The sequence below is a fragment of the Taeniopygia guttata genome, chromosome 6 (assembly GCF_048771995.1).
Source record: "Taeniopygia guttata chromosome 6, bTaeGut7.mat, whole genome shotgun sequence".
NCBI lineage: Eukaryota > Metazoa > Chordata > Aves > Passeriformes > Estrildidae > Taeniopygia > Taeniopygia guttata.
In genome coordinates this window covers 19,024,258-19,051,736 of record NC_133031.1, presented here as the reverse complement: position 1 = coordinate 19,051,736, position 27,479 = coordinate 19,024,258, and the positions used below count along the sequence as shown (strand labels likewise).

At 39.4% G+C, this 27,479-nt stretch overlaps 2 protein-coding genes across 2 annotated transcripts; both read left to right on the top strand.

Moving 5' to 3' along the window:
• The first annotated feature begins 1,239 nt into the window (after positions 1-1,239).
• GDF10 (growth differentiation factor 10) lies at positions 1,240-13,233 on the top strand. Its single transcript, XM_030276012.4, has 3 exons — positions 1,240-1,983; positions 7,012-7,916; positions 12,219-13,233. The coding sequence occupies exons 1-3, from the start codon at positions 1,431-1,433 to the stop codon at positions 12,408-12,410; spliced, it is 1,650 nt and encodes a 549-aa protein (XP_030131872.4). The 5' UTR covers positions 1,240-1,430; the 3' UTR covers positions 12,411-13,233.
• Positions 13,234-13,380: 147 nt separating this feature from the next.
• Positions 13,381-24,227, top strand: GDF2 (growth differentiation factor 2). The gene is made up of 2 exons (XM_030276013.4): positions 13,381-18,185; positions 19,838-24,227. Exons 1-2 carry the CDS (start codon positions 17,840-17,842, stop codon positions 20,776-20,778), a joined length of 1,287 nt encoding a protein of 428 aa, XP_030131873.2. The 5' UTR covers positions 13,381-17,839; the 3' UTR covers positions 20,779-24,227.
• Positions 24,228-27,479: the final 3,252 nt, after the last annotated feature.

The following is a 27,479-nucleotide window of genomic DNA, read 5'->3' as shown; positions in this document are numbered from 1 at the left end:
GTCAAAGTATCAGTGTCCTACAGGTTTTAGTGCAGGTTAAAGACTGATACAAAGTGTATGCCTGAATAGAAGTTTGGAGTGAGTTAAGGAGAGGGAGAACATTTTAATGGGACATTGGTCCAAAATAGCCCAGCTTGTTTCTACCTCCTGCTGCCTCTTCCTCCTTTTCACAGGACCTTGATTGTATAGAAACAGTACAGACAAAAACCACAAACAACAAAAGGTTCGCTCACACCCCCAGTGGAGGTCATGAGCATGCTACCATGGAGAAAAAAAAAAAGCATCAAAGGGTAGTTTGGCTTACTTATAAGCAAAGATTAATTAATAGGAGGTTTGATACTTTAGCAATGTACATTTGGGCAAATTTGTATTTGCAAATTGTTAGTTTCACACATTCAAAGGGCACAGAGCAATGAGGCCTGGTGCTAATTTTAAAAATGAATCAAACCTTTCTTTGCTATGATCCAAAAACTACAAACTTGTGGTTCAGAGGCTTTCAATGGTATCTGCTCAGACTTGACACTCCAAGGTTAAAAAAAAAAAGGCACAAAAGAGTTGTGTTATATACAGCAACAGTAGCTTTTTCCAACAATTTTTCAATTATTGTATAACCTCCAAGAAAAGTATCTGGTTTGGCTACTAAAGTAAAAGGTTTTTAAAAGGAGGCAGAATTTTAAAATTCCCTTAAAATATATCTCTCTCCTTATAAGTTGTCTTTATAACTGCTATTCATTACACCAGCATTTATACCCGCTGGATGGCTATGATTCAGAACTACCTGTGTCACATGATGAATATGTGCAACATGCACCATTCACTTTTAAATCAACCCCCTCCGACCTAAGCCATGTAAATCCTTCAGAAATTCACACCAGTATTCTCCTCCTTCAAACCACACATAGAAATAGTCCAATGACGAAAGTATACCCATGCACAGCCCCTTTAACCCCGACCATTTAAGTATCTGCTTGGAATTATCAGTGACCCTTGTTGCACTCCCGGCTAGCTCACACTGGCTCTTCTAGAGTACGGACTCACGGGGGCTTTTTTCTCAGGGGTCCTTGAAATAAACACTGTTCACAGCGTTGCCTTTACAAGACAGCACTGTCAGTTCTGCCAGCGAAGAGGAAACGGCAAAGACTCTTCCACTTTCGGGACGTATATGCACACACTTCCCTTGTCATGCTGCCGGTGCCCCTGTCGCCCAGCCACCCTTCCGTGCCCTCCCCGCTTGCCCGCCCTGCTGGGTATCTCTCGCTTCTCTCTTTCAGAAATTATTTTTAAGCCCCGCGCTTCAGGCTGGCGCAGGCAGCCAAGGTGCGGTGCTGCCGCTGCGGTGACATGTGTCTCTCATCAGCAGCTGGGCGCTAATGAATTTAGATGCTTTTCCCGCTACGCTTTAGGGAGCGGGGAAGCCCCGCGTTGGAGAAATGCTGTCCCCCCCCGCAGTCCCCCGCACCCGGGCCGCTGGGGCTGCCCCCGCTCCGCCGCCCCCGGCCCGCAGCTCCTCGCCCCCGGGCCCGGGGATTGGCCCGGCGGAGGCGGCATCAGCGGCGGGGGGGGCCGCCCCCACCCTCCCTCCTCCTCCCTGGCCCCGCCGCCCCCTCGCCCCGGTGCGGCAGGGCCAACCGGGAGACCCAGACGCAGGCAGCGCCCCAGCCCGCGCCGCTCCGCGCCCGGCGCCCGCCCGCAGCATCCCCATGGCCGCCCGCCTGACCTGCTGCCTCCTGCTGTGGGCCCTGGGCCACGGGCGCTGCCGCTCGCCGGCGGGGCAGGGCGCCGCCAGCCCGCCCGCCTGCCCCGGCCCGGACTCGGCCGCCCCCGGCCGCGACCCCCGCCGCGGCTCTTCGCCGCCCCCTGCGCTGGGCAGCGTTGCTCAGGACATGGTAGCTGTCCACATGCTTAAGCTCTACGAGAAGTACAACCGGGAAGGGAGCCGGCCCGGCGACGGCAACACGGTCCGCAGCTTCAAAGCCAGGCCGGGTAAGACGGGCCGGGCGCGGGGGGCACCGCTGCAGCCCCCTCGCTCCTCTTACGCTTTAAAGTGACGGGTTTGCGCCGAGGCTGTCATCGACTGCGGGGGGTGTCACTCTGGGTGAATGCTGGGGGGTGCCTTGCTACCTACACGGGCAGGGTGTCGCCTCGCTTTGCGGACGGCTTCCCACCTTCCCTGGCTCCCTGCCCTTCCCGGAGAGTGCCTCCCCTGGGAAAGTCTCCGTGGCTGCGGATGCAAACCAGCGGCAAAAGAAGCGCCGTTCCCAGCGCACATCGCGCTGGGCCAAAAGATCTGTTCAGAAATACTTGGAGCATAAACCTCGTAGCGAGAGCTCCAAGCTCTGGTCCTCTCCCGGCTCCTCTCGCAGCCTCAGAAGTTCCTGCTAGGAAGAGTGCCGCCTACAGGACCGCCTAAAATTGCTCGGCATTCTTAGGTGCCTTGCTCTGCCTAAACCTGAGAAGACAGATACCTGGCCTCCCTCTCCCCAGTTTTACTTGGCTTGATTATGAGGGTGGAGAAACATACGTATTGTGTCAAGACTACACTTTCATTATCCCAATATTGCGTCAAATAATAAAAAGGAGGTTTGCCTAGTTAATAGTCCATACATTTGTTATCCTTTGCCAAGGAAACGCAAACTCTTTTCTGGAAAACATCTTCCTTCTTTGGTTAACACTGACAGGCTGTAACTAAGATCTTAGGTCTTAAAATAAGAACTGGATCAGTTTCCAGAATCTAGTTGTTACTGCCTTGTCAGAAAAAATCATTATTCTATTTAGACTAATCAGATGGATTGAAACTCACAAAAGCAAATTTTGCATCAATCTATTTCTCCTCCACTTAAGTCTCATGTATAGAGTGCAATGCAGCAGATGGTGGTTTAGGGAATGATTACTATAATACTGCACAACAATTCATATTCTCTTGTACACCCCAACTTAATTTCTATCTTATGTCAATTGTAATACTAAAGAGTAATCATATTCAAGGAGGGGGAAACTCCATGGAAGAGTAAGTGGCTAATGAAAATGCCTAAAAATCTAGGAGTTATTATGTAAAGCAATTGCAGACATTTAGGAGAAAAATGAATTGTCATGCTCTGGATCATTAGCTAGCAGTTGCTATAACAGGAGTTAGGAAGGAACTTCCACTGTGGATAGTGGATGGTTTTCCATGACCTCCTGTTAACAATTATGCTTTTCTGTGAACTGAGCCGTTAATACTGGCTTGTCACACAAATAAGGCTCTGGACTACAAGAAGGATCTGGGAACAAGGCAAGAATTGCACTATATTCTTTTTTAAATAATCTGATGCGCACACTACTTGCATCAAAGTAGTCTAAGCTTTAATTCTGTTTTAAAAAACTACAATTGGAGCATTTCCTACCCACAGGTAGACTGTGCTGACCAAATACAAATCAATATTATTTTGTTCATTTGTCTGATCATGTAACCAAGGCAGAGAGGCCCAAAATGAGCTTGGCTTTCCCTGCAATGGAAATAAGGCATATCTATGTCCAAAACTCCTGTCTCCTGTGTCTTATCTATGTGCCTTCTCTACTGGATCCCATCTTTCCCAAATAACATGGCATGAAAGCAGAAGCTTCTGTGCACTGTTCCTTTGAACTGCGTTCATCAAGCAAGTGATAAACACTCTGAAATGTACCACAGAATGATGCAAGATGAGGGAGGAGAGAGGGAGACAGAAAAGACTTTTTCTGTCACCATGTTTATCTTCTCTGAGAAATTTTGTTTCCTTCTGAAAGAAGAAATTGACACATTTTACTAACAAGATCTGTGGAACATCCATTCTTTATAAAACACAGGTAATAACTGCAGTCCTATTGAAATAAGCAAAACAGACTATACACACAATAATTTTAATTATCCCAAGCAATGGACTTACTTGTTTTATCACACACCTTTCAGAAAATCTGTAACTGTCTGTTCCTGTGGTGCTGTTTCAAGCTGTTTGTTAGGTGAACTCAAGAATTAGGGTTACTTACAGATGTCAAGATGAGGGCTCCAAAGACACAAAATGTTGATCCGGACATTTGTCCTTTGTCATATGCTTTATTGAGTTCTCCTCAACCACCCAGTTATACTGCCATCCTACCTGCTCCTTAGAGGGTATAGGTGGTGTTGAATGTGTAATATTTTTCTATATTCAGTGTGAAGCACTTGAAATATAAATGCATGTGCTGTTTGCATGTAGCCCAAATACAGCTCTTTTTTTGTTCCTCTAGAAGTACTCACCCTTTCAGAAAGAGTACTTCACAAACATCTGATCACCTCCTCTCAACTCACCTCTACATGTGTTCACAAGGGTTCATTATTTTTTTATAAGGAGCTGAGAGATGGTCTAAGAACTAATTTCTCATGTTTCTTATTTCTTTAGGTGCTTTCCAGTTATCAGGGAACTTTGTAGGCTTTAGAAAACAACACCAGCTGGCTGAAGTTAGTCGAGTCATAATTGGTTTGTGACTAAATGTGAAATATTAAGTTATTGTCCAACCTCACCTAAATATTAAATTATTGTCCAACTTCACCCCTTACCAGATTGAGGTGAATTAATCTTCATGGCAGCAATTTACTGCCTAACCATGAAACTTCCCCATAAATTGACTCTTGAAGCTCAGACTCATTCCCTGAACATGATGCATCCTCTGTGCTAAACAAAGCAAAGACCTTAATGAATAGTAGAAAATAGCAGTGATTTAATTAAGCCTGTATCATAATGCATACGTGCAAGAAAACCAAATCAAGGCTGACCGTGCATGTTTGACAAGTTGGTAAAAGCCTGAGCGAACTTATGAAATATGGAAATATAACAATTCTCCATCCAGAACCAAACCTTTTAAATTCCTAACAAGTCTGCACTTCCTGGCTTCTGGCTTTTCAACAGTTGTAGTTTCATAGATTTTTACTCTGTTTTAAAAAGAATTTTAACTTTTGAAAGGTGTGTTTTATTCTAGAGTACAGAATTATTTTAGATTAATTCAGCCTCCCTTTCTATCATTGCGAGTTACCTTCCCTTCTGAAACCCTGAGACACTGGTGTTTGAAATGTCTTTATCCCAACAATGCTTGTGCTTCATAGCAGTAACTGCAGAGCTGATGATGGTGCTTGGAGCATTCTACTACTAAAAGAAATATTTAAAAATTCAACTGTACACAGCTTGGGTGGAGAGAACCAGTAGTTAGATGTCTTTTTAGAAACATATGCCTTCTGAAATGAACATGCAATAATAAAGCCTGGTGTTCTAAAGGAAATATTATAGTTACTCTCTTCCTTGGCCTGAGAAATCATCTAGTAGCCTTGTGAAATTTCTGTGCTTCAAAGACCTGAATAAAATCAAAACCCTTAAATTTTTTCATGGTATGAGCACCTATACATATGACTATATGTGTTGATTAAAAGCTTACTAACAAGAATCCTATCCTGCCTGAACTGACAGAAACTAATAGGTTCTTATCACATCAATGCAAGCTGTTTACTCTATCAAGAACAAAATACAGATGGTGTAGATGGAAATTGCGTGCTTGAACATTTGTACTCCAAGACAGCCTATGTGGGCTTGGGATTAATGAACATAATAATCTGCTGTTCTTTTAGTCCAAATCATGGTTCTATCCAGCACTAACTGGGAGATAGATAACCAGTTTAGTAAGGTGTAGCACTATTCATTTCCTTCTTTCAAATCAAACTGTGCTTTAAAGAAAGAATGTTCCAACAGGTGGCTGTTAACAGTACTGCCTTTCTGTTATTGCCAAAATTCCTGTGGCTCATCATCCATAGTGCTCTGAAAAACAAACATAAATGTTTCTGGGAAGCCTGGCTGTTGCATTTGTTGGGTTTTGTTTGGTTTGGGGTGGTTTTTTACTTCCTTCTGCTAGAGAATTTTCAGGTATGTCAAACAGGGCTGCCAAAGGGTTGATCCACTTGGGTTAATTAAAGATGCAAATTTACCAACTGTAATCCTTTGATGCATTCTAAGTAGTGGTGTGAGCTTGGGAGAACAGGATTCACTTCTTGGTTCTGCTACCACTTTTCCATATACTGTTGAGCTGGCAAAAAACAAAAGCAACTTTTTACAATTATAGACTATTAAGGCATCGTCTTTTTATGCTAGAATGGGATTACATTTTAACACACTAAGAGAGTTTTTTACTGTTTAAATAAATGTGGTGTAAGCAGTTATTAGTGTAAAATTGCTCATCTTCCTCGAAATGAGGGTAAAGATGTAAGCTAAGCACAAACTGTTGAACTAGTTAAAAAGAAGCTGTTTCAAATGGAGTTTGAATTTTAAGAGTCAGCTCCTGTTCAATAGCATTTGTCACTAACTTGGTGCAGATCTAAACACAAGCCTTGGAAACCAAGTGTGTTTTATAGTGTTTCAAACAAAGCTCCTGTATGATGTGTGCTGGAAAAGGAGGATTGCTCAGAGAAGTAATGACCCCCAAAATGTGTCACACTGCTTACTGCCAGCCCCCTTGTGAAATGCCTCATGTGCACTACTTGCAGATGATGCCCACAGAGTTAGCACCCAGACATCTTTCAGGAATCTGCAGTCAGCCTTAGATTAGACAATCTTGAATATTAACTGTAAACCTGGTTTCTGCTAGTATTGGTTTCAGCAAAGTATTTCTCTGAGCTCTGCCACAGGTAAATTTGACAGCCTGTCTGAGCCTGACTCTGTTATAAATGAAATGCAATCAAGAATTGATTTTCTTGTCTGCCTAGAATGAAAGGGAGTCTGGAACTAAAAATCTCTTATGTGTACAAAAGATGCCCAGTATGTTGGACATTCTCAGTGTTATTGTAATATTATTATTAAATAGGTTTTTTTCTTCCTCTTATACACCATAGTTATAAGCTGAAGTGACAAGCTCACCATACTAAATTATTTGATGTAAGTGAAAAGTAAAATTTGTTAATTCACTTAAACGGAAGTAAGATTTGACTACCTTTTTTGGTCTCAAATATACATCCATGTTTTCCTTGCTCTCTTGCAGAATTCTTGGCCCAGAAGCCCTTGTACTGCTTCAATCTAACATCTATGCAGGATTCAGAAATGATCCTTGCTGCCACTTTTCACTTCTATGCTGACAAACGCCCTCGGCACCGGGAGGTGTTTTGTAAACGGTCCAAGAACTCATCCTGCCGCCTCCTTCACCTGCCTCCAGTCCTACAGCTCAACCTAGTTTTCCAAAGCATTCACCAGAATTCTGCCTATGGACTAGTGAAAGGGAACATCACTGTGCTTCTTCAAAGACGAGGGGCTTGGCATGCAAAGGACATTTCACACATTGTAAAAGAATCAAAACGAGCTGGAGAGCTCATTCTCTGTGCTGAGCTTGATTCTGGGGAGAAACACCAGGGCTTCCCCGAACAAGTTGCCAGCCATTTACCTTATATACTAGTTTATGCCAATGATCTTGCAATCTCTGAACCTAACAGTGTGGCAGGCACCCTACAGCGTTATGATCCATTCCCTCCCAATGATGGGGACCCAAATCTATCCCCTAATGCTTCTACTGATACTCGAGTTAGGAGGGATACAAACCTCGCTAGCTCTATTCAGAACAGTGAGTTGCCAGAAGTAGATTATAACAATAAATACAACAAACATGACATATGGGAGAATGCCTACAGATCCTTGAAACCAAAAGCCTCACGCAAAGATCGAAGGAGAAAAGGGCAAGAAAATACAGAAACACTTAAAAAGTCTCAGGTGCTAAATTTTGATGAGAGAACGATGAAGAAAGCAAGGCGGAAACAGTGGAATGAGCCGAGGATTTGTTCAAGAAGATACATGAAAGTTGACTTTGCTGATATTGGCTGGAATGAATGGATCATATCTCCCAAATCATTTGATGCTTACTACTGTGCAGGTGCATGTGAATTTCCAATGCCCAAGGTAGTATTCCTTTTTATTCTTGTCAGCTTGCAAACAGTAGACCTACACTTCTGCTTATCCAACTACTTCTTTAATTAGAATTTCATTTAGATTTTTACCTTTTTTCATTGTGTTCATTGTGACCTACAGAATTTAAACACTGTTGTTTCCATTAACTTAGTCATCAGAGTGCAAAAAGATTGCCAGTTTTCTTCAAATGCCATCTGAAGAATAGGAAAAATCTCTTGGGTTTATCTTACAATTTCTCATCTTATATCTTGAAACCATAACATAAAGACTTTTGTAGCTTATGAAAATATGGTTATACCCACTAAATCATCCAAATACTCTATTGTGGTGGCAGAAGTATGAAGTATTATATGCTAATATTAAAACAAACTATTCTACCAGTATATTTCTGGATTCCACTTGTTATACTTTAGGAGAAAAATAAAGAGTAGTTACACTGAGGTACTTGTAACTTCAGGAAACTGCTAGTCACTTTTGAAAATAATAATACTGATTAAGATGATGTTTGTGTATCTAAATTCTAAACATGTTAGATAATCCTGCTAGAACAAAAATGTTTATTTAACTTATGTCTCTAGAAATGCCACAAAACTGGCTCTAGCACCCTAACATAAGCACACTGAATTCCTCCTAAAGAAGCAGTGTGAAATTTGCCAGTGGAGAGGAAAACATTTGTCTTACTCCAACTCTGCTCTATGACAAGAAGTAGAAAGTTTGGTAATCCTAGACTGGACAAGAATTTTTAGGATTTTATAAGACTTTCAAGTAAAGGCAGAGGGGAGGATTTGAAGCACTGCATAACCTGCATATTTAGAAACTGTAATTATTTTGCAATTCTGCCTACAAATGGCCTGATTATTTGTTCAACTGACATTTTTGTATGTGGTCATTTGGCACATAAATAAAGAATAGTTCTGTACAGCACAGAATTTCAAGGCTCTGAAACAGGAATCTGCCCTACTTTACATGCAGGGAGATTGATGTATGTTTGTGTTGAAACAAGCAGTATAATTTCAGGAAGAGGAGATATGTAGGGTAATTTTAAGTCCAGGAACAGTAGAAATCCAGACTTCAGGGTAGGGTGTACAAATCAGACTGCATGTTCTTATGTAGCTGGCCAATGCTGAGCCAGGTGTACATAAATTGATACAGGGTCTGGCAAAAAATTAAAGCTTGGACAGACTCACAACTCCACTTTGTTGTTGGAATACAAATTGATCATGCAACATAATCACCATTTAACTTATCCAAAACAAAAGACAGCCTGGGAATATGGGTCCTTTGCCATAGACTCACAGTCTAATGCACCATTCACACACAACAACATAAACCCAAGAAACAAAAAATCCCCAACCAAACAACAACCCCGCCCTTCAAAAAAGATGCATTTTTTGAGCAAAACAGCATTACACAAAAGCTGATAGGGCCAGAAGAGACAGGATCCATGTCTAGCTTGAATAGTTAAATAAGCTTATATTGCTTATTTACTTAATGTCTTATCTAGAAATAGAAGCAAATACTTGATATATAATAAGGATTCCCTTTCACAAGTATCTTGATGCCCAAAAGCCAAAATAAGGAAAACAAAACCCAACTGAAATAAAAACAATCCCGCCCAAATAAACCCCAAAAAAGCCACAAAACTGCCCCCTCCCCAAAAAAAAAAAAAAAAACCAAAACAAAACAAAAAACAAAAACAGAGAAACTAAATCACAGAAACATAAATTTTGGAATTCTGGGCTGATTCACATTCATTGATTGGGTTTGCATTGAAAGAGGTCTACTTTATTTTTAAGAGGGGAAAAAAGAAGCAGATTCAAAGGTGTAACTTTTTTTTAATGACTGTTTCAAAAGGAAGAGAGAGAAGATGCCAGCATGAATGAAGTTATCAGTTCAGAGCATGAGAATTGCTAAATAATACTTAGGAAGAAATTTGTTCTTTCACATGTGCTCTAAGTCAGGGAAGTATCAAAGACCAGATAAAGCTATTGATAAAGACATAGTCTACACAGTCAACCTATGATGGACAACAGACCCGTTATTTCCCAAGTACCCTTTCAGAACTGTGGACATAGAATTACATACCTGGTATGTTTGGTATCATCACACTGTAGGTTTATTTTTTTTCTTTAGTATCAGTACATCATTCTGCACATCCACTTTAATCACAAGTCTAGATTTAGATAGGTACTCAACAGCTTAGATACAAATCTTCTCATAGTAAATTCACTTACCTTCCTGCTGAATTTCTTATTCCCTGGATGTGAGGAGGAAGACTAGATTATATGTATGGCTGGCTGCAGTGCTGCATTTGCCAAATAAATTTCAGTCCTGCATGTCATAGAACCTGGTGTGTTGTATATAAGTTAGCAGCCAGCACTTAAAACATTAGCACTTCCTCAGTGCCATTATTACTGGGCATTCAATGAACTATTTCAAGCTTTCTACTTTAGCACACTGGGACAAATTTAAATGTGAAGCCTAGCCCATGATCACTGAGCACTGATGCCAGGTTTCCAGAAGGGCTGGAAAAATTCAAAGCCTGGCTGGACGTGGGATGGGTGTGCTGTCTGGCTCTGCTGTGGATTTAGGGCTCAGGCAGCCAGATTACATACAGAGTACTGGTCTATCCTTTTCCTTTCTAAGCATTTTTGTGCATAGCATATCCAGATTCAGGCATTAAAAACATAATCCTAATTAGACAGCTGCTCAGTCTAAATAGACTGTGTTCACATGTCTTTATTCCTTGCAGATATTAGAGGCTGTACAGTGGAAGAAGATCCTTGCAGGATCTTCTGCAGGTTCATAGCCAAGAATCCTGTAAGTCAGTAACTGGCCTGAGGGCAGTGATGGCTATCCACTGCATGGGGGCAATAAATGCTGTTTCAGTAGCACATTGTGATCTGTGACTGTTTCAAATAATAACATGAAATAACACAGGTACTAGGAACAGTTCATGAGGTTTTTCATAAAGGCTAAATTAAGAACTTGATTCTAGAAGCTCTAATTCTTTGAATTTCTATACTCTGCAGTTGCTTAAATGCACAAAATATCTTGTCTCTCTTGCTGTCCACATATGCTGACATGACCAATGTGAGACCACCTCACTGCTGCTTGTCCATAGACAATTTTGAAATCTAAATCTTGAGGGCGAGAGAGAGCAAGCTGTTGCTAATTATGCTAACATATGCTAATTACAGAAAGGCACTGTGCAGGATTGGTCACTTGTTGGGACTTGGCTATAGGGGTGATGTCTTGAAGGGTCAAGGACAGATTTCATGGTTACTCCTTATAATGGCTTAGTTAAGGAAGATCTGAAGGCCTTAATGGCAGTTAAGGTTGGAATCTGATTTGCTGATACTTAATGCAAATGTTTCAAAACTGAATTGTCCAAAAACCAACTTTGTTCTCTCCATGGACTACATAACTTTTCATGTTGAAATGGAAAACCATGGTTTTTGTGGCTCAGTACCGTGAACAGGTTATAGATGTAAAGCTGCTGTGAATCCTCACTTCATACTTTTCCCGGTCTCACAGCCTTTTTTTCCTTCTCCCAGTTCAAGGCTAGCCTATGGGGAAAAAAAACTCCTGGTGATAAAGGCAGAGGGAAGCAAAGACCACAGATATGAACTATTTGTCCTGCAGTTATGATCATAAAGGCTCTGTCAGGGTGATTGACTATTCTGTACTCTCTCCTGTGGACACTACTTCTGGAGTACTCTGCTCTTTTAAAAGAGAATGATTACTCCAGGAAAAAGTAACTAATTCCAGGTTAGCATACATGAGAAAAAAATTATATTGGAACATAGGGATAACTATTTAGGGATAGTTATTTTGGAAATACTTACAGTAGCAAATTTTCTAAGTCAGACAAGATGTTAAGAAAATGAAATATAGCATCTAGCGACTGAAAACTATGCCCCAACTTAGGCTTCTTCTCTTGCATGTCAGCCTCCCGCATATAGCAGGTACATTCAGGGACATTTTTCTTCGGGCCTCTGGCTGCTGGCTGTGCCACCAGTGCCCTCCTCTGGTATTTATGAAGGTAGCCTAAGGAACACAAAATATCTGTAGGATACATCCAGCTCAGGAAAGCTGGAAGTGTGAGGGACTGGCTGTGCTGCATGGCCCTGTAACTCAAAGAATGACATATTTGCTTTATTGAGAAACAAACAACTGCATAATTGTTGTGATTTTCCAAGTTCACACAGGAAACGGACTGCTTGTGCCAAATCCACCTAGGAAAGTGACTGCTCATAGATGAAGCTATAACTATTTCCTTCTCTGTTCTAGATTGTCCGGCCATCAAATCATGCTACAATCCAGAGCATCGTAAAAGCAGTAGGAATCATTCCTGGCATCCCAGAACCCTGCTGTGTTCCTGACAAAATGAGCTCACTCAGTGTCCTGTTCTTAGATGAGAACAAAAATGTTGTTTTAAAGGTATATCCCAATATGTCAGTTGAAACTTGTGCCTGCCGATAAGTTCGTACAAACAGACCTTTAACGAGGCCTACAAATCCTGCCTGACTGCTCTGGGAAGTTGTAGATGAGAAATGAATCCACTTGTGTTGATGAACCAATGCAAGTCTCCAATTCCTCTACAGAAAGCACACGGAAAGACTAAACGCACGTGCGTGCCTTGAAGGAGGGGTCATACTACCATTTGTCTTTCGCATTCATCTTCCAGGAATTCAGTACTTCTACAGATACCTTCCTAACCCACCTAGCCAAGATACCTGGTGTTTAGAGAGAAATTTAAGTGTAAAGTTTTCCATAATCAAAGGACTAAAATATGTTTTTATATGTTACTTTCTGACTATTTTATCTCTTCAGTTAACCAAGAAGATGGGAAGTGATCTTGCAAAGGCAGGCTTATTTTAGAATATCACTTTTTTACACAAATCAAAAGTTTTTGCCTAAAACACTCATACTCTTAATATGTATATTTATACTGAAAAATGCTGTAATAAAGGGCTTAAAATGTATATTTTCTTCAGGATGCAAGTATAGTTCACTGCATAAGTTTTCGTATAAACAATATGTTAATATAGTCATTTTTGGTTACCCTTCCTTAATATATAATTTGTTCTACAAAAGACATGTAATATCCCACATTTTTGGTTTGCTGGATGATTTCAGGTTGTCAAACATATTCTCTGAGTAACACATACAATATAGTAATTTGTTCAAATACTAAAATAAAATAACCAAGATTTATATTTTTGTAAATTATTCTTTATAGTCTCTAGATTGTTACATGCTTTTAACAAAAGCTAATAAATTAAAGGTACAGTAGTATCTAAAATATTTGCTTGTTTTTCTATAAATGCACTCTCCTACATTCTGTTAATTAGATGGAAACTTGTAAATACATGTTAAGCTTTTCATAATGCACTTCAATAGATTAAAGATAGAAGGAAATGCTATGATCATCCAGACCGACCTCCTGCATAGCACAGATGAAAGAACCTTGCTCAGCAGTTTCTGCACCATGCATTATGGAACTTCTGTTTTAAGCTTGGGAATATCTTTGAAAAACATGCATAAATTCGGCTTTAAAGATTTCATGTGATAGAATATCTCTACTGGACTACAAGTAGTTGTTCCAAAAGTTAGTGCTCTTTGTTCATATGCAGTGGCTTAATCCTAGACTGAATTTGATGAGCTTTAGCTTCAGTTCAATGGATCTTACTGTAACCTATTTCATTAGATCCCTTTTATCTATTATCCCAAATACTTTCACTGTGTATTTTTAGTATAGAGAGTAGGGTCAAGTTGCATTTTGGCTAAGATTTAAATAGATTGATTTCTTATTCTAAGCCTTAAAACAATTTCTCACAGCTCTCTTCTGAACTCTTTCCAGAACTTTCATTAACTTTCTTTTCAAACAATGAACATCAAAATGGGAAACATTTGGCAGCGGTTCCATTGAAAGTCTTTATAGAAATAAAGTCTCTGCATCCCTCTAACTCCTACACAATCCCCTGTTGATACTTTTATGGTAGCCTTTTAACTGCAGCAGTCTTTTAAGAGCTGGTGTTCCCATCATGGTGTCTCTCAATCCTCTGGTTGTCCCCGTGTTCTAGGACACACTTGCCACATATTTCATTTTCACCCACCTGCTATGCAATAGCATAAAGAGACCAAGAGTGGAAGAAACATCTGAAGTCCCTGAGGTAGCACAAATTATAAGACATGGAGTACTTCCTCCTCAAGAAACAGTCTAATCTTAGGCACTACCTTGTCCTGTTAAGAGTTGCTTTGTTTAAGGGAAGGGCACTACATGCACTTCCTTCTAAAGAACAAATAACTGCAAGGCTCCTATCCTACTAAAGTTCTAGGTATATTCTGCCACCAATTTTCTACGCTCAGCTGGTGCAGTTTCTCAGAAAACAGAGGTATGTAAATGTGGTGTTTCCTGCTAACATACAAAAAAAGCAAGATTCAGCATACATGGGGAGGCTTTGCAAGGTTACTCTGACAGCAGTTCTTGCTAGTTCTTCCTAGAAAGCTCTGACTTAGAAGTAATAAGTTCTATGGTGCCCTGTAGTGACTGTCAGTTATGCCTTACAAGAGATCACTGGGAAAAACCTTTGTATAATGTTGCTTTTAGAGACTTCCCTTAAAAAATTTACAATTTTGTGTTTTTATAAATCATAAGAAACTCAACTACTATTGACAAAGTAATGCTAACATAGAAAGAAAAATTTAAAATTTGTCGGAAATTCATCATTCCTACAGAAAAGCCATAGCACAACATTTTTCAAAGTATCTTAAATCCGTGTTATTTCTGCTCTCTGTGAGAATCTACCTTTTTATATATGTCTAGTCTTGCTCCCATTTATCACTAGCTCTAAAAGCCTGACATATTAACTTAGTGTGCCTATATTCTCATCCACAGCATTTTGTTTTCCTTAAGGAATACTTGCTATATCTTGAATTAGTCCTTGGATAAAAACATTATTTCCAAGATGTGCTGATGCAAGCTATTATGGCAAGAGATTCCACTCTTCAATCTAAGGTCAATAGGATATAAGGAAAAATGCTACTGCTACACTCATAAGGATACCTACAAAACTCCAAGAGGTTAAGACCGCATTTAAAGTTCTATTGGCAAAACCATATATATTATACCTGTAAGTGTGATTGTTATCAAAATATGCCCTTGCAACACAAGTAATACACATCTCTTATTAGTAAAGCTTATTTCATTTGGAGTTTACCTGTACTGGTCAATTCTTCAATGCAAAAAAAGGCTTTCAACCACTTTTAGTAGTTTAAGTTACTCCTTTTGGCATCTTTGGAATTTGGGTGTCTAATCTTTCTCTGGAAGGAGAAACTTTGCAATTGAAATGGCACAAATGCAGACAGCTGCGGGCAGAGGATGCTGATGCCCTCACCGTCTTGGTTCCAGCAGATCTTTTTACTTCTTTGAACATCCTATAAACCATTCTGCTCAATGCTTGAGTTTATAGAGAAAGTTACTACTGATAAACACAGGTCAAGATAATTCCACTAACTAATCCTAAAAGAAAATGCTATGAGTAAAGATAGATAAAACAAGAAAACAGTTGATACTGGCCAGCAAACTGTCAAAACCCATTTTTTCTAAAACAAAACCGATTTCATTCTTTCAGGCCACTGTTTAATTGCCAGCAGTAACAGCAACAGCTACAATGTACCTAGGTTTCTGTGGAATATTCAAGTCACTTGCCAAGGCTGCATAATTAAAATAAACCACTGGACAATATTAATATGTTGGTGTATCACATTGATTAAAAAATGTCTCACTGCCAAACCTCAAAGAACAGCTTTCAAAAGGAATTTCCACTGAGTTAAACTGTTCATTGTAAAGTTTCTGCAAAGCTGACACTTGGCCTGACAGTATTTGACACCTTTATGTATGAACTTAGAGTCTGTATATAGCAACCCCCACAGCATTTGCAGAAGGAGAGAGATGTTTATATAGACCACTTGATCTAGCTGCACTCAATGTAATTAAAATTAATTTTAAAGTAGACAGATACAGAGCTTCAGGTACCTAGTCTCAAGGAATGGAGGCTGCTCCTACTGAGTACAAGACTGCACCCTTGAAAGTCATAACTCTTAAGAATTTTGTGGCTGTCATAGATTTGTGATGCAGTTTGAGCACCCAGCATGATGCTATGGAATGGCAGCCAGTGAAAGCTTTGAAAAGATACACACTGGAGCAGTGAACCACATAAAGAAAGGATATATTATTTCTGCATGTGGCACTGGTGGACTGCCACTAGAAAACTATATATAGCCCTAGGTTTCACCTTGTCAAGAAGGCCTTCAAATTCTGAAAGAGAAACAAAAAAACAAAGAAACCAAAACAGGGAGAGAAAATGTCTTTTGTTACTAAAGAGAACAATCTGTTTATCAGAAAGAAAACTGAGAAGTAATTTGATTATACTGTGCAAGCACTTTGAAAGGGGAAAATGTCAGTGCTATGGGACTCCTTAAATGAGCCAGAAAGTTACAAGAATTCCTGTCTAGAAGGTAAAGTCAGGCACAATGAAATAATGAACATGGCATGAAGGGGTTTTTAGCTGTAGGTTATAATATTTTAGCTACAAAAATAAAAATTTTTGATTCTTTGATGTGTTCAGATAAAGTCTGTTGGCACTTAAAAATATATGTTTATCCAAAAACAAACAATTGACTCTGCATGTAGGTATAAAACACAAAGGCCCTGAGTAAATATAAGTCTTGCTATGTGAGAGACCAGGATCAATGCCAAATAATCCTTTTTGACTTTATGTCATAGGAACATAATTAACCAGGATCTTGGATCCAAGTTGTCACTTGAACAGAGTTTTTAGAAAAAATGATGCATTATTAGTACAGAAAAAGCAATTATGTATCATTAGATTAAATCATAATACATTCATTAACATAAATAAACCTGGTTTTTCTTCTGTATCATGAGAAATTAATTTGCCTTGGCCTGTTCTTCTCATGCACACAATGTCTTCAGAGATAATCTTCTGTATCTTCAAAAGGACTTTTTATTTTCCATTTGGTCTTGGAAGGCCTGGTTCTGTCTTCATTTTGAGGTTGCTGAAAAAATGATTGGTTGTTCTTGGACTGGATCGACCATCATGAATCTATGAGATATATTACATAAGACACTATAAAAACAAGCCTAAATTCCCATACACCAAAGGAATGAAAATGAACAAGCCTGCAAACAACATGAAACAAACTTGACACAAAACAGATTTCACTGTGTACAAACAATAGCTCTTGGCTGATAAACGGAAAGAAGTTTTAAGGTTGTTTGTAATGTCATGAGATCATGTCTTGCAGAATCACAGGTCTCTATCAAACTAATGGGCATTTTATAATAATATGTGAAGCGATTATATAAATAATTTGTGAGATGTTATTTGCTAATAGCTAATAGAGTGATTTTGTTCTAGATCTGTATTTTCTAGTCTTGCTGAAAACAGTGTAAACTTCTGTGTTCCTAAGAAAGCATCTCTCTGTGTTGGCAAGGAAGTGGTAGAAGAATGTAATTAAGCAAAGATGACCCTAAAGTGAAATGTGGATTCTTTACAATATACAATGTCCTTTCCACCAGCCACATGTGTTTGTCAGATGTTTACAGAATCTTCATTAACTAAGAGCTTTGCTAGATAACAGAAGCTGAAGCATGGCATCAATGACTCTGATAAGGACAAGTGTATGACCAATCTGCTTGACAACTGACAAGAGGCTGGGGTTTGAAGCAGACTGCAGAAAGAACACCAGAAAGTGATTTGCAAAGGGCATTCCAGTTGTTTGCCTTACATCTCCTTTCCTCTGTTTTTATTGAAACAAGACTGGCAATCAGCTAAAATACCCTTGTCCTCTTGTTTCTCCACCAGAAAATAAATATAGAAGAAATGTGTTGTTTTGGAGTATTAGCTGCACTGTCTGTTTTCAACATCATTGCCTGTTTGACAAGAGGCAAGCCTTTGGAAGACTGGGACAGGCTATCAGCTATGGGAAAGTCTGATGCACATGTTCATGATCCTGGGGAAGTAGAAGATGAGACCCATTTCAACTTTAAATCTTTCTTGGAGAATATGAAGATGGATTTACTAAGGAGTTTGAATTTGTCAAGAGTGCCCTCACAAGTGAAGACCAAAGAAGAACCACCACAGTTCATGATTGATTTATACAACAGATATGCTGCAGACAAGTCCTCCATCCCTGCATCCAATATTGTAAGGAGCTTCAGTACTGAAGGTAGGAAAAATCCTCAATATGTGGACTACAATTTTTTAAAAAGTACATTAATAGTAAATAGTCAGATTCTTTTGAAATTCAGAAGAAACTGAGTTCCTAACTTCCAAAGATTCTTTAGAAATGAAACATTAAAATTTTTGATTGTATTCTTACTATATCGTTTATTTCAATCTTTAAAAAATGCAGTTACCTTTAGTTTTCTTCTTTGATATTTTCACTGTACAATATTCTCTTCTGAAATGCTTCAGCTAAGATAATGCACCAAATAACAAGGTTTACATGAAGCATGTTTCTCAATCCTAGATATTTCAAACTGAGTTTTTATGTTAGCATGCAAACTTTGATCACCTATAATTGAGACTGATGCTAGAGACCTTTTCTTTTTGGCAAGCTCTGTACATATTTAAAAACTCCAGCAACCAGCTGAGAAATTTGTTGCTGGATCCAACCAAGGAACAGCATTGCTCCAAAATTCTGGGTTAGACAAAGATTTATATGAAAATGATCAGTCATGCTCATATCAACAGAAAAAAATCAAGATCCCTGTCTATGTAACATTAAATAGGCTTTTGAAAGATCCATCAGGCAATAAAAAAGTTAGAAGTAAGTGCAGTCCTTGTTACAAAAATGAAGCAGGGAGAAATGAAGTTTCTGTTTATATGAAAAATAGACATACACAGGTAACAGCACTACAGAGAACTCCAAATTCCCAAATTAGTGTCCCTAGTCCTGAAATAGAAATAAATCTCAACAATAGTACCTAGATTATACTTTCCATATCTCAGTCTTCCCTCTGACTACTTTACAAGGTAAATGGTCTGAAGAAATGGCAGCAACAGCCAATTAAAATTCCCTAAAACCCATTCATGATTAAGCAGTTAGTTTACCCTGAGCATTAAATAGACATCAGGGGTGACTTTTAAATACTACCAGTCTGATCTTCCAGCCAAATATCTGTCCCTCCCAAGGCAGACTTGCTGGTACTGCACATAGATTTGCAGACAACAAACAAATGTGAACGAATCCACCCAAACTCAAGGAGTCCAGCCTGGAGCAGTCTGGGACCTGGGTATGAAAGACTGCTTGTTACCAAGACCCTGTTCAGACAGACACTGGACCTTCAATTCAGGACTTTCAAAACCTTTTTTATTTCCCCAAACTCCCAGTCTAAGCTGCTTTCAAACTTATCTGAAGACAACAACAAAAGCTTCAGAACAGCCAGTTCTTAAAGACACATATATGTATACTAGAGCAGAAGAGTAGGAAATAATTGATTTTTTTTACAAATTCTTTCTGTAAAAATATCTTTAACAGATTGATAAATCTGAAAACTCTGCACATGCCTTATTTATGTACTTAATACTGCCCAGCATCATCCATAGCTTGTTCTAGGCAGCCTCGTTATGCTTCCCTCCACACACTCACCTGGCTTTGTAATCACACTAAAATACTACCAATACCAGAGACTTCCATTTCCTCTTTTCACTCTCTGCCCTTGAAACTTCGCCAGAAGACAGGATTTTTCTTTTTTTTTTTTTTTTTAATGCTGTGTTACCATGCTCTTATTTTATCCCCAAAATATATAGTCTTTTAAAATCAAGTTACTTGGACAGTCAGAAACACTGTAACCACATTTTAATTTCCTATTGCAGATGTTTTTTCTTTAGATTCACCAGAAGAAAACCCATTTCAGAAACACATTTTGTTCTTTAACATCTCTATTCCACAATATGAGGAAATCACCAGAGCTGAACTGAGAATTTATATCTCCTGTCACCGGGAAGTCGGGTCTCTCTCAAGGCTGGAAGGCAACATGGTAATTTATGATGTTCTAGATGATGGCCACTGGGAAAACCCAGAAAGTACCAAATCTTCCCTTGTCTACCACAATATCCAGGAATGTGGCTGGAAGATGTTTGAAGTGTCCAGTGCTGTGAAAAGATGGGTCAGGGCAGACAAACTGGAGACTAAAAATAAGCTAGAGGTTGTAATAGAGACTAAAGCTCTGAGTGGTTTTACTTGTGGGAAGCTGGATGTCAGCGTTACTCCTGACACAAAAAATCTGCCCCTGTTAATAGTGTTCTCCAATGACCGCAGCAATGGGACAAAGGAGACCAAAGTGGAGCTCCGCGAGATGATTGTTCACGAGCAAGAAAGTGTGCTCAAGAAACTAGGGAAGAACAACACTTCATCTGAAGAGGAACAGCAGGGAGAGGAAAAGGCCATCACTGGATCCCACCGGCATTCCTCCAGAAGCAAGAGAAGTGTTGGAGCCAACCACTGCAGGAGAACTTCCCTCCATGTGAACTTTGAAGAGATTGGCTGGGATTCCTGGATCATCGCACCAAAAGATTATGAGGCTTTTGAGTGTAAAGGAGGTTGCTTCTTCCCTCTGACAGATAACGTCACCCCAACTAAACATGCTATTGTCCAAACTCTGGTGCATCTCCAAAATCCAAAAAAAGCCTCCAAGGCCTGTTGTGTTCCAACCAAACTGGATTCAATCTCCATTCTTTATAAGGATGATGCTGGTGTGCCCACTTTGATATATAACTATGAAGGGATGAAAGTGGCAGAATGTGGCTGCAGGTAGTATACAAGGCAGAATCTCTAAGAAAAGGAACATCCCCTTTATCTGTCCTGTGTAAATCTGTACAACAGTGATGCAAATGAAGACCATTGCAAACAGGGTTAAGAGCATGGTATGGGGCTGATTTTTGTTGCTGCTTGTTTTAAGGGAAAATTGGCATTTAAAAATGCCAATCTTTGTAAATAGCCTGCATTATATATCATGGCAAAGTGAATACTGGATTAAAATATTGTGAGATTGAATGAACTATGCATTATCTGGTGATACAATGTCAATGACTTATTTCAAACTTTCTGTTTAATCAACTGTATTTTAGGTCACAAACTAGAGGATTTTCAGTGGGAGTTTAGGATGTCCTCCAAATGTTTAACTGCCCTTGAAATCTAATTCTCTCAGTTAACTGTGACATTTTCAACGTCGGTAAAACTCATTAAATGGAATGTTGTCTGCATGATAAAGTCAGGAATCTAAATCCAGGAAGCCTTTGCTCATATCTGTAATCTCAGAGGCTTTTACAGGCAAATTATTTGTTCCTGTAAGTGAAGATCTGCAGTATTCAAAACAGAACAGACGCTCACTTATTTCATTCCCAAGTTTCCTTCTGTGGGTAGCAGGTGCCTTAGTTTCAGCTTTCTTATCCTCAATGTCCCTATTTTTACCCCTTTATGGCACACACTTGAATGATAAGAAGTGCAGCCTTCCGCTTCTAAGACACTGTTTCCTAGGCGGAGCAGCAGCCCTTATCACCGCACAAAGATAAGGAGCCACTTTGACCTACTGCATATTCTTAGTATTTCTTTGCAAGAACATGCAGTCAAATGATGTCCATCCTTAGAAGTTGTGTCCTAAGAGCAGTGGGGGTTGGCAGAGCTCAGCACTTTCGAAAAGCTCAGGCTGCTTATTTAGAGGCCTAAATTTGTTGTTCAGAGTCTGGAATGAGGTTCTGATTTTTTAAAAATATCTTCTTAGGAGAAACGCTATTTTACATGCAAAATTCTTTCACCCCTTAGAAGCCTGGGGAAAATTGAAAACTTCTATCTGTGTCCTATTACATTGCTGTATGAGAAGTATACTGTCATACTATCATTCTTCTGCCTTCAGTTGTATTTTCACTAAACAAGGATGCCATCTTTCCTGCATTTAAAGTAAACTTCCTTTGATGCTAATAGAGGTTGTGCCTGTAAAAGGACAAACTGTCTTCTGTTGGTTGCAGGTGACAGGGGTAAGTGCTGTACAACATCACCACAGTGCACCTCACTTCTACTCTTTCACCACCTTACACACATCTACCTGAGAACCCTTTTGAACCAAATCCTTAACAAACTATGCATCCATTCAAAAAGGTGAAGAATATTGATGAGGCAAAAATCTAAACAGTACCCTAATGTATGGAAGCAATGGAATTTAAATCAATACATATGTTTTGAATTAGGACAGCCTGTGGGCAAGTCGAATTCATTTGGCATGAACAGGTCAGCTTGAAATCCAATACGCAGTTTATTTACTATTGTTAACCTAATACAGAGTAAATAGCAGGTGAGTGGGAGCAGGGCAGTTGTAATTCCATCAAGAACTGCTGGTTAGATCACAAACCATGAGCATAAAGCACAATTCACTAGAATTCTTGAACTGATTTATAGTCATTTTCTTTAGAACTGGTCTGCAATTGGATCAGATCTGGGATCTGGGTCCATGCAAACTCCATGCCTCCCTAGCTGCATGCCATTAACCTCTTAAGCTTCCCACAGCAGTAATCATTCTGCCACTGGCTTATGTCATCTTACAGTCATCATTATGTCTTCCTCCTGCCAGAGCCCCCTCTATTGTCTCCCCATTTTGTTCCTCTCTCTTAAGCTCCTGACATTTTGCAAAACTTCTCTTAAGTGACAGAAACAACCAAACATGCCCTTGATGTGATCACATTAGCAGACTTTTTCACTCATGTCAATGTAATTGTAGCTAAGTGCCCTCCAGTTATCTAAACACAAGGTCCTAGTTCTATTTTAACTTCACTGAATACAGGACTTTGTCCATGATTAAATGAAAAAAATGAGGGAAGGGGAAAACCCGCACAGAGAGAAATTCTCAAGAATCAAGGTGGGAGGGGTGGGGTGGAGCGGGCTGTTACATTCATCAGTCAAACATCGATCTTTATTTCTCTTATTTGGATGGGGAAAAAAATTCCCCAAATCATTTTTGGCTCAAAACCTCAGCTCCTAGCTATGCTCTCAGATATCCAGAGAATACTTATAGATCCCATCACAAAACTGGACTAGAAGTTCCTTTTCTATTCAGTGAAAAAAATCAATTGAGTTTCCAGCCAGCTTTAACAATCATGTGCCCATAGGTTTAACATGTTGGTTGGCATGGTAGTAAAATGAAACATGAATCTTTCCACAGGGTAATGAACAGGGTCAAGATGAAATGAGAACCCAGTAGTGACTACAGCTGCTACTACCTTCAGCATGGCTGAAGTGCGTGTCAAATTGATGTTTGACTTTACATTTAGCAGCTTGATTTATGTAGTTTTGCACATTTAATTTTAAATAATTGTTTGAGATCGCTCAGGTTTCAAATGCTTTGGGATGCAGCAAGTCATCCAAGTGGTCATGATGGTTCTCGAGAGTCCACAGGCTGTGAAGAGCAGGTAAGCATCTTGCCTCTGCTTCAAGCTGGGACCCACTGGGCACTGAGAAACCCCTCCCTCATGACTGGATTATGAATGTTGACCAGCAGCTTGCTGTTACTGAGGGGCAGGCTGGGGCTTGTGCAGTGTTCAGCAGATGCACAGTTAAAATTAAAACCTACTCATTTAACATAAACACGAGGCTGATGTCACAGCTGCACAGCTCATGGGCCATACATCAGCAGGGTGTGCAGCAGGGCCACGAGGAGCCATCAGGGGCACCAGACCCCCAGCAGAGCCATCTGCAGGAATCAGATCCCTTTGGTGGCCACCATCCGTGATGGCCACTAAACAAAGCCTGCTGTGGGTCACTGGACCTCTCACAGCTTCAAATACAACCCCAGCACAGGAGGGCTTGATAGAGTATTTAATATTCAGTATTTATGATGGGCTAACTCTGTGTGGTGTACCATGCTGAACAAACATGTAAATCTATCCAAAGTGTAGGATTAGAGAATACAGAAAATACAATGCAAACATGTAATATACCAATTCTTCAGGGACTGCATGTTCAAAAGCATGTTTCTGAACTAGGTCAGGTTGCATATTTGAAATGCATTTTCTTGATGACCTCCTGAATCTTCTACTTATCTAGAATACAGTGGTTCATCTGTTCAGTGAAGCTATTCAATGTGAGTTTATTGCAGCTGTGCTTCATAAACTGTGATGACTCTCCACCTGCTCCTGGCTGAAATTTGAGAGATTTCAAAACAGGAATACACTTTTTCTGCCCTCACTCAATCTTACATTAAAAATATAAATCATCTTCTCATTCTCTTTTTTTCTTTTTCTTGATCACTGTAAAAAGAGGGGGGAAGGGAAGGGAAGGGAAGGGAAGGGAAGGGAAGGGAAGGGAAGGGAAGGGAAGGGAAGGGAAGGGAAGGGAAGGGAAGGGAAGGGAAGGGAAGGGAAGGGAAGGGAAGGGAAGGGAAGGGAAGGGAAGGGAAGGGAAGGGAAGGGAAGGGAAGGGAAGGGAAGGGAAGGGAAGGGAAGGGAAGGGAAGGGAAGGGAAGGGAAGGGAAGGGAAGGGAAGGGAAGGGAAGGGAATATTTAACAACAAACAAAATCTAACACATTTTGGATTTAAGTTTTTCTTATTACAAATGTAATTGTTAAGAAACTCAGAATACTATTTTCATTTTCATAAAATTGAAATATTTTTAATATTAATAATGTGAAAGAAAACTTCTAACTTCAATTTTAATCTACACAGGTTTGTATGGCATAAAACCTGAAAAACCTTGGGGCAAAAATCTAACATTACTTCTTTTGATATGGGAATTAGAAAGGAATCTAAGGGTGTTATTATTAATTCTTATAATATTTCAGGGGCCTAGAAAGCCTACTTAGGAACAAGTTTTCCTTTGTACCAAACAGTACAAGAGAATAGACACTCAGACCATACCTATGCAATCCAGTCATGCCTGTCACAGACAGCTATGAAGTAGTACTGACCCAGACTTGTACATCTATAAAAGGCAATGAAGGTTTGTCTAGAAATACTTATTGAAGTCCTGGAAACATTAAATATTTCAATAGCATAGTCCTGTGCTTAAGCTAATAAACTCTGCCTCTCAGTATTTGAAAGCCAGCTATCACCTTTAAATTAATTCCTATTCATACACCTAATTTAAAATATGGCTGTATTAAAGGCTTTACTAAAACCAAAAGTAGTTTATTCCAACTTTCACCTTTATCCTGTTGGCATCTCTGCCAGTGAAAAAGGTGTTCTTGCTGCCACCTTCAGATGAGCCTCCTGCTACTGCGGCTTGTCAGTGACCAAATATCTACATGAGTCTGATGGGGGAACGGTGGGATCAGCTGCACATGAGAACTGGGGAATATTGGAGCAGAATATAGAAAGCAAATAATATACAGCAAAACATTTAATCTTGTGCATATGGAAGATTTTTAGCATATGATCTGAATAATGCAGACTCTGCATGCAGACTAGTCTGAGACAGATAAAAAATGCCTCTTTTCAGAGTATGTGGGAAATTCATACCCACAGGAAGTCAGAAAATGAAATACTTGTGGACAGATTTTAAAGGATCATAAAGTTTTATGAGTTATAAAAGCTAAAACTAGACCTTAGCTATTTAGTTCTGCTCAAAACTAAAATCAAAATAAGAATTTGGCTTGAGTTATATTATAAATTCAAATAAATGGTAGAGTTAAATTTTGGATCTGGTTATTCAGAGTTCAATGAACAGACTCACATAAAACGACATACTTGAAAAAAATTTGAGCTATATGTTGCTAAAAAGGAGTAAGCAAATAGTCATTCTCCAAATCTTAGTTCACACCACACAGAAAGAATTCTTACCTTCTAACACCATCTGTAAAGAATTACCAAGGTAGTAGTGAATGCTACATGTCACATTGAATTCAGGAATCCATACTGCATATTCATATTTCATTTCAATAGAAATAAATTACTGGACAGAACCAGTGAGGGAGAATAGTTTTTTTCCACTGTCCTAACATTTTAAATTGTGCATGTTGAAAAAAATCCTTAATTTTACATTTACATTGTGAAGCTGTGGGGTTTCTTTTTATGTGGCAATGATAAAGTACATCAGAATGAATGTGCATAACTTAAGAAATAAATTGAGCCTTATCAAATCACAATACCATATATATTTCTCAGTATCTTTGCTTCATAAGAAGCTCAGCTACAGTTTCCAGCACTTCTGATATTAAAATCTTTATAGACTGTGATAAAAGGCAAAATGAATGTTAGGAAAATAGAGAAAAGTATTTTTTTGTAATCTTACTATTATAGAACAATCACAGGCAGGAAAGTGCCATTTTGTGATTTTTAACCTCTAGATAAGGCCTCATTGGAGAAGAATATTGTTCATATGCAGAAATACTTCCTTAAAAGCTACAGAAAAACTTGTCATGTAAAGAGTTTAGCAGTGATATATAGATCTCATTTAAGTATGTAAGGCAGAGCTGGTATCTGGCACACTCTGATTAAAAATACTCAGATGCTGTTCTGTTCTTGTGTCCTTTCTGACTATTGTCCTCGTTGCAATTCACCTATATCTGTTACATTCTGAGTAAGATGAAGTGACTGTTAGCACCTTGTATATAACATCTATAACACCCTTTGCACAGTCGTGAGTGGCAGGCTTCCTTCAGGACACTCACACATACACCAACAGAGTGCACCCAGACAGGCTTAGACCACCTTTGGACTCTTCCCTCCACATGCATTCATATGTAGCAACATTTTGACAGGAGTACAAAAATGTGCTCTTCCCAGATTTCAGAGTCTGTTCTTGTGGCTACCTCCAGCAAACAGAGTGGCTGGGATAGCAATTAATTTCAAACCTGAAGCCAGGAATCTGTTCTTGTATATCTTTGGCATGTCATACAGGAGCTCAGAATGGGTACAGCCTGCATCCCACATATTCTGATCCTCTTTCAATCTCTTAATACAATAGGGTCTCAAATGCATTGTGAGCAGAAGAAAACAACCCCCCCACATTCTATTTTGGTATGTTGAGCCTGAAGTCTATTGGCTGGGAGCTGTCATCAGACATGACCATATGTTACCCAACGGTATTACAAGTAAATCCTAATTGAGTGCAAATTGTGAAGATTAAAGTCATCTCAGATTTAGCTGTATTATGTTGAGGCAAATGTGTTTCAAAGTCCTGTTTAAAATGCTGGCAATTCTCAGCACAGAAATTAAAAGGCTGTCATTACCTTGGATTTTACGAGCTGTGCTAAATGTCTGGAGTTCCTTGTTTGGAACCCTTAGTCATAGAATGTATGAACGGTCCTTTGCAGCTCAGACTAAAAAATGCCAAAGACAATGTATTGTCAACAACTTTTGAAAGAATATTAAATATTGATACAACTTAGCCACTGAAGAATCTCCTGGTATATGCTCTTCATAAATAATGGTAAAAGGCAGGATCATTGATGTGCTAACTGTGGTTAAAATCAGTTTTGCATTTAAGCTACCCACTTTCAGGATAAGGCAGGACCAGTTTGCAACAGGAAA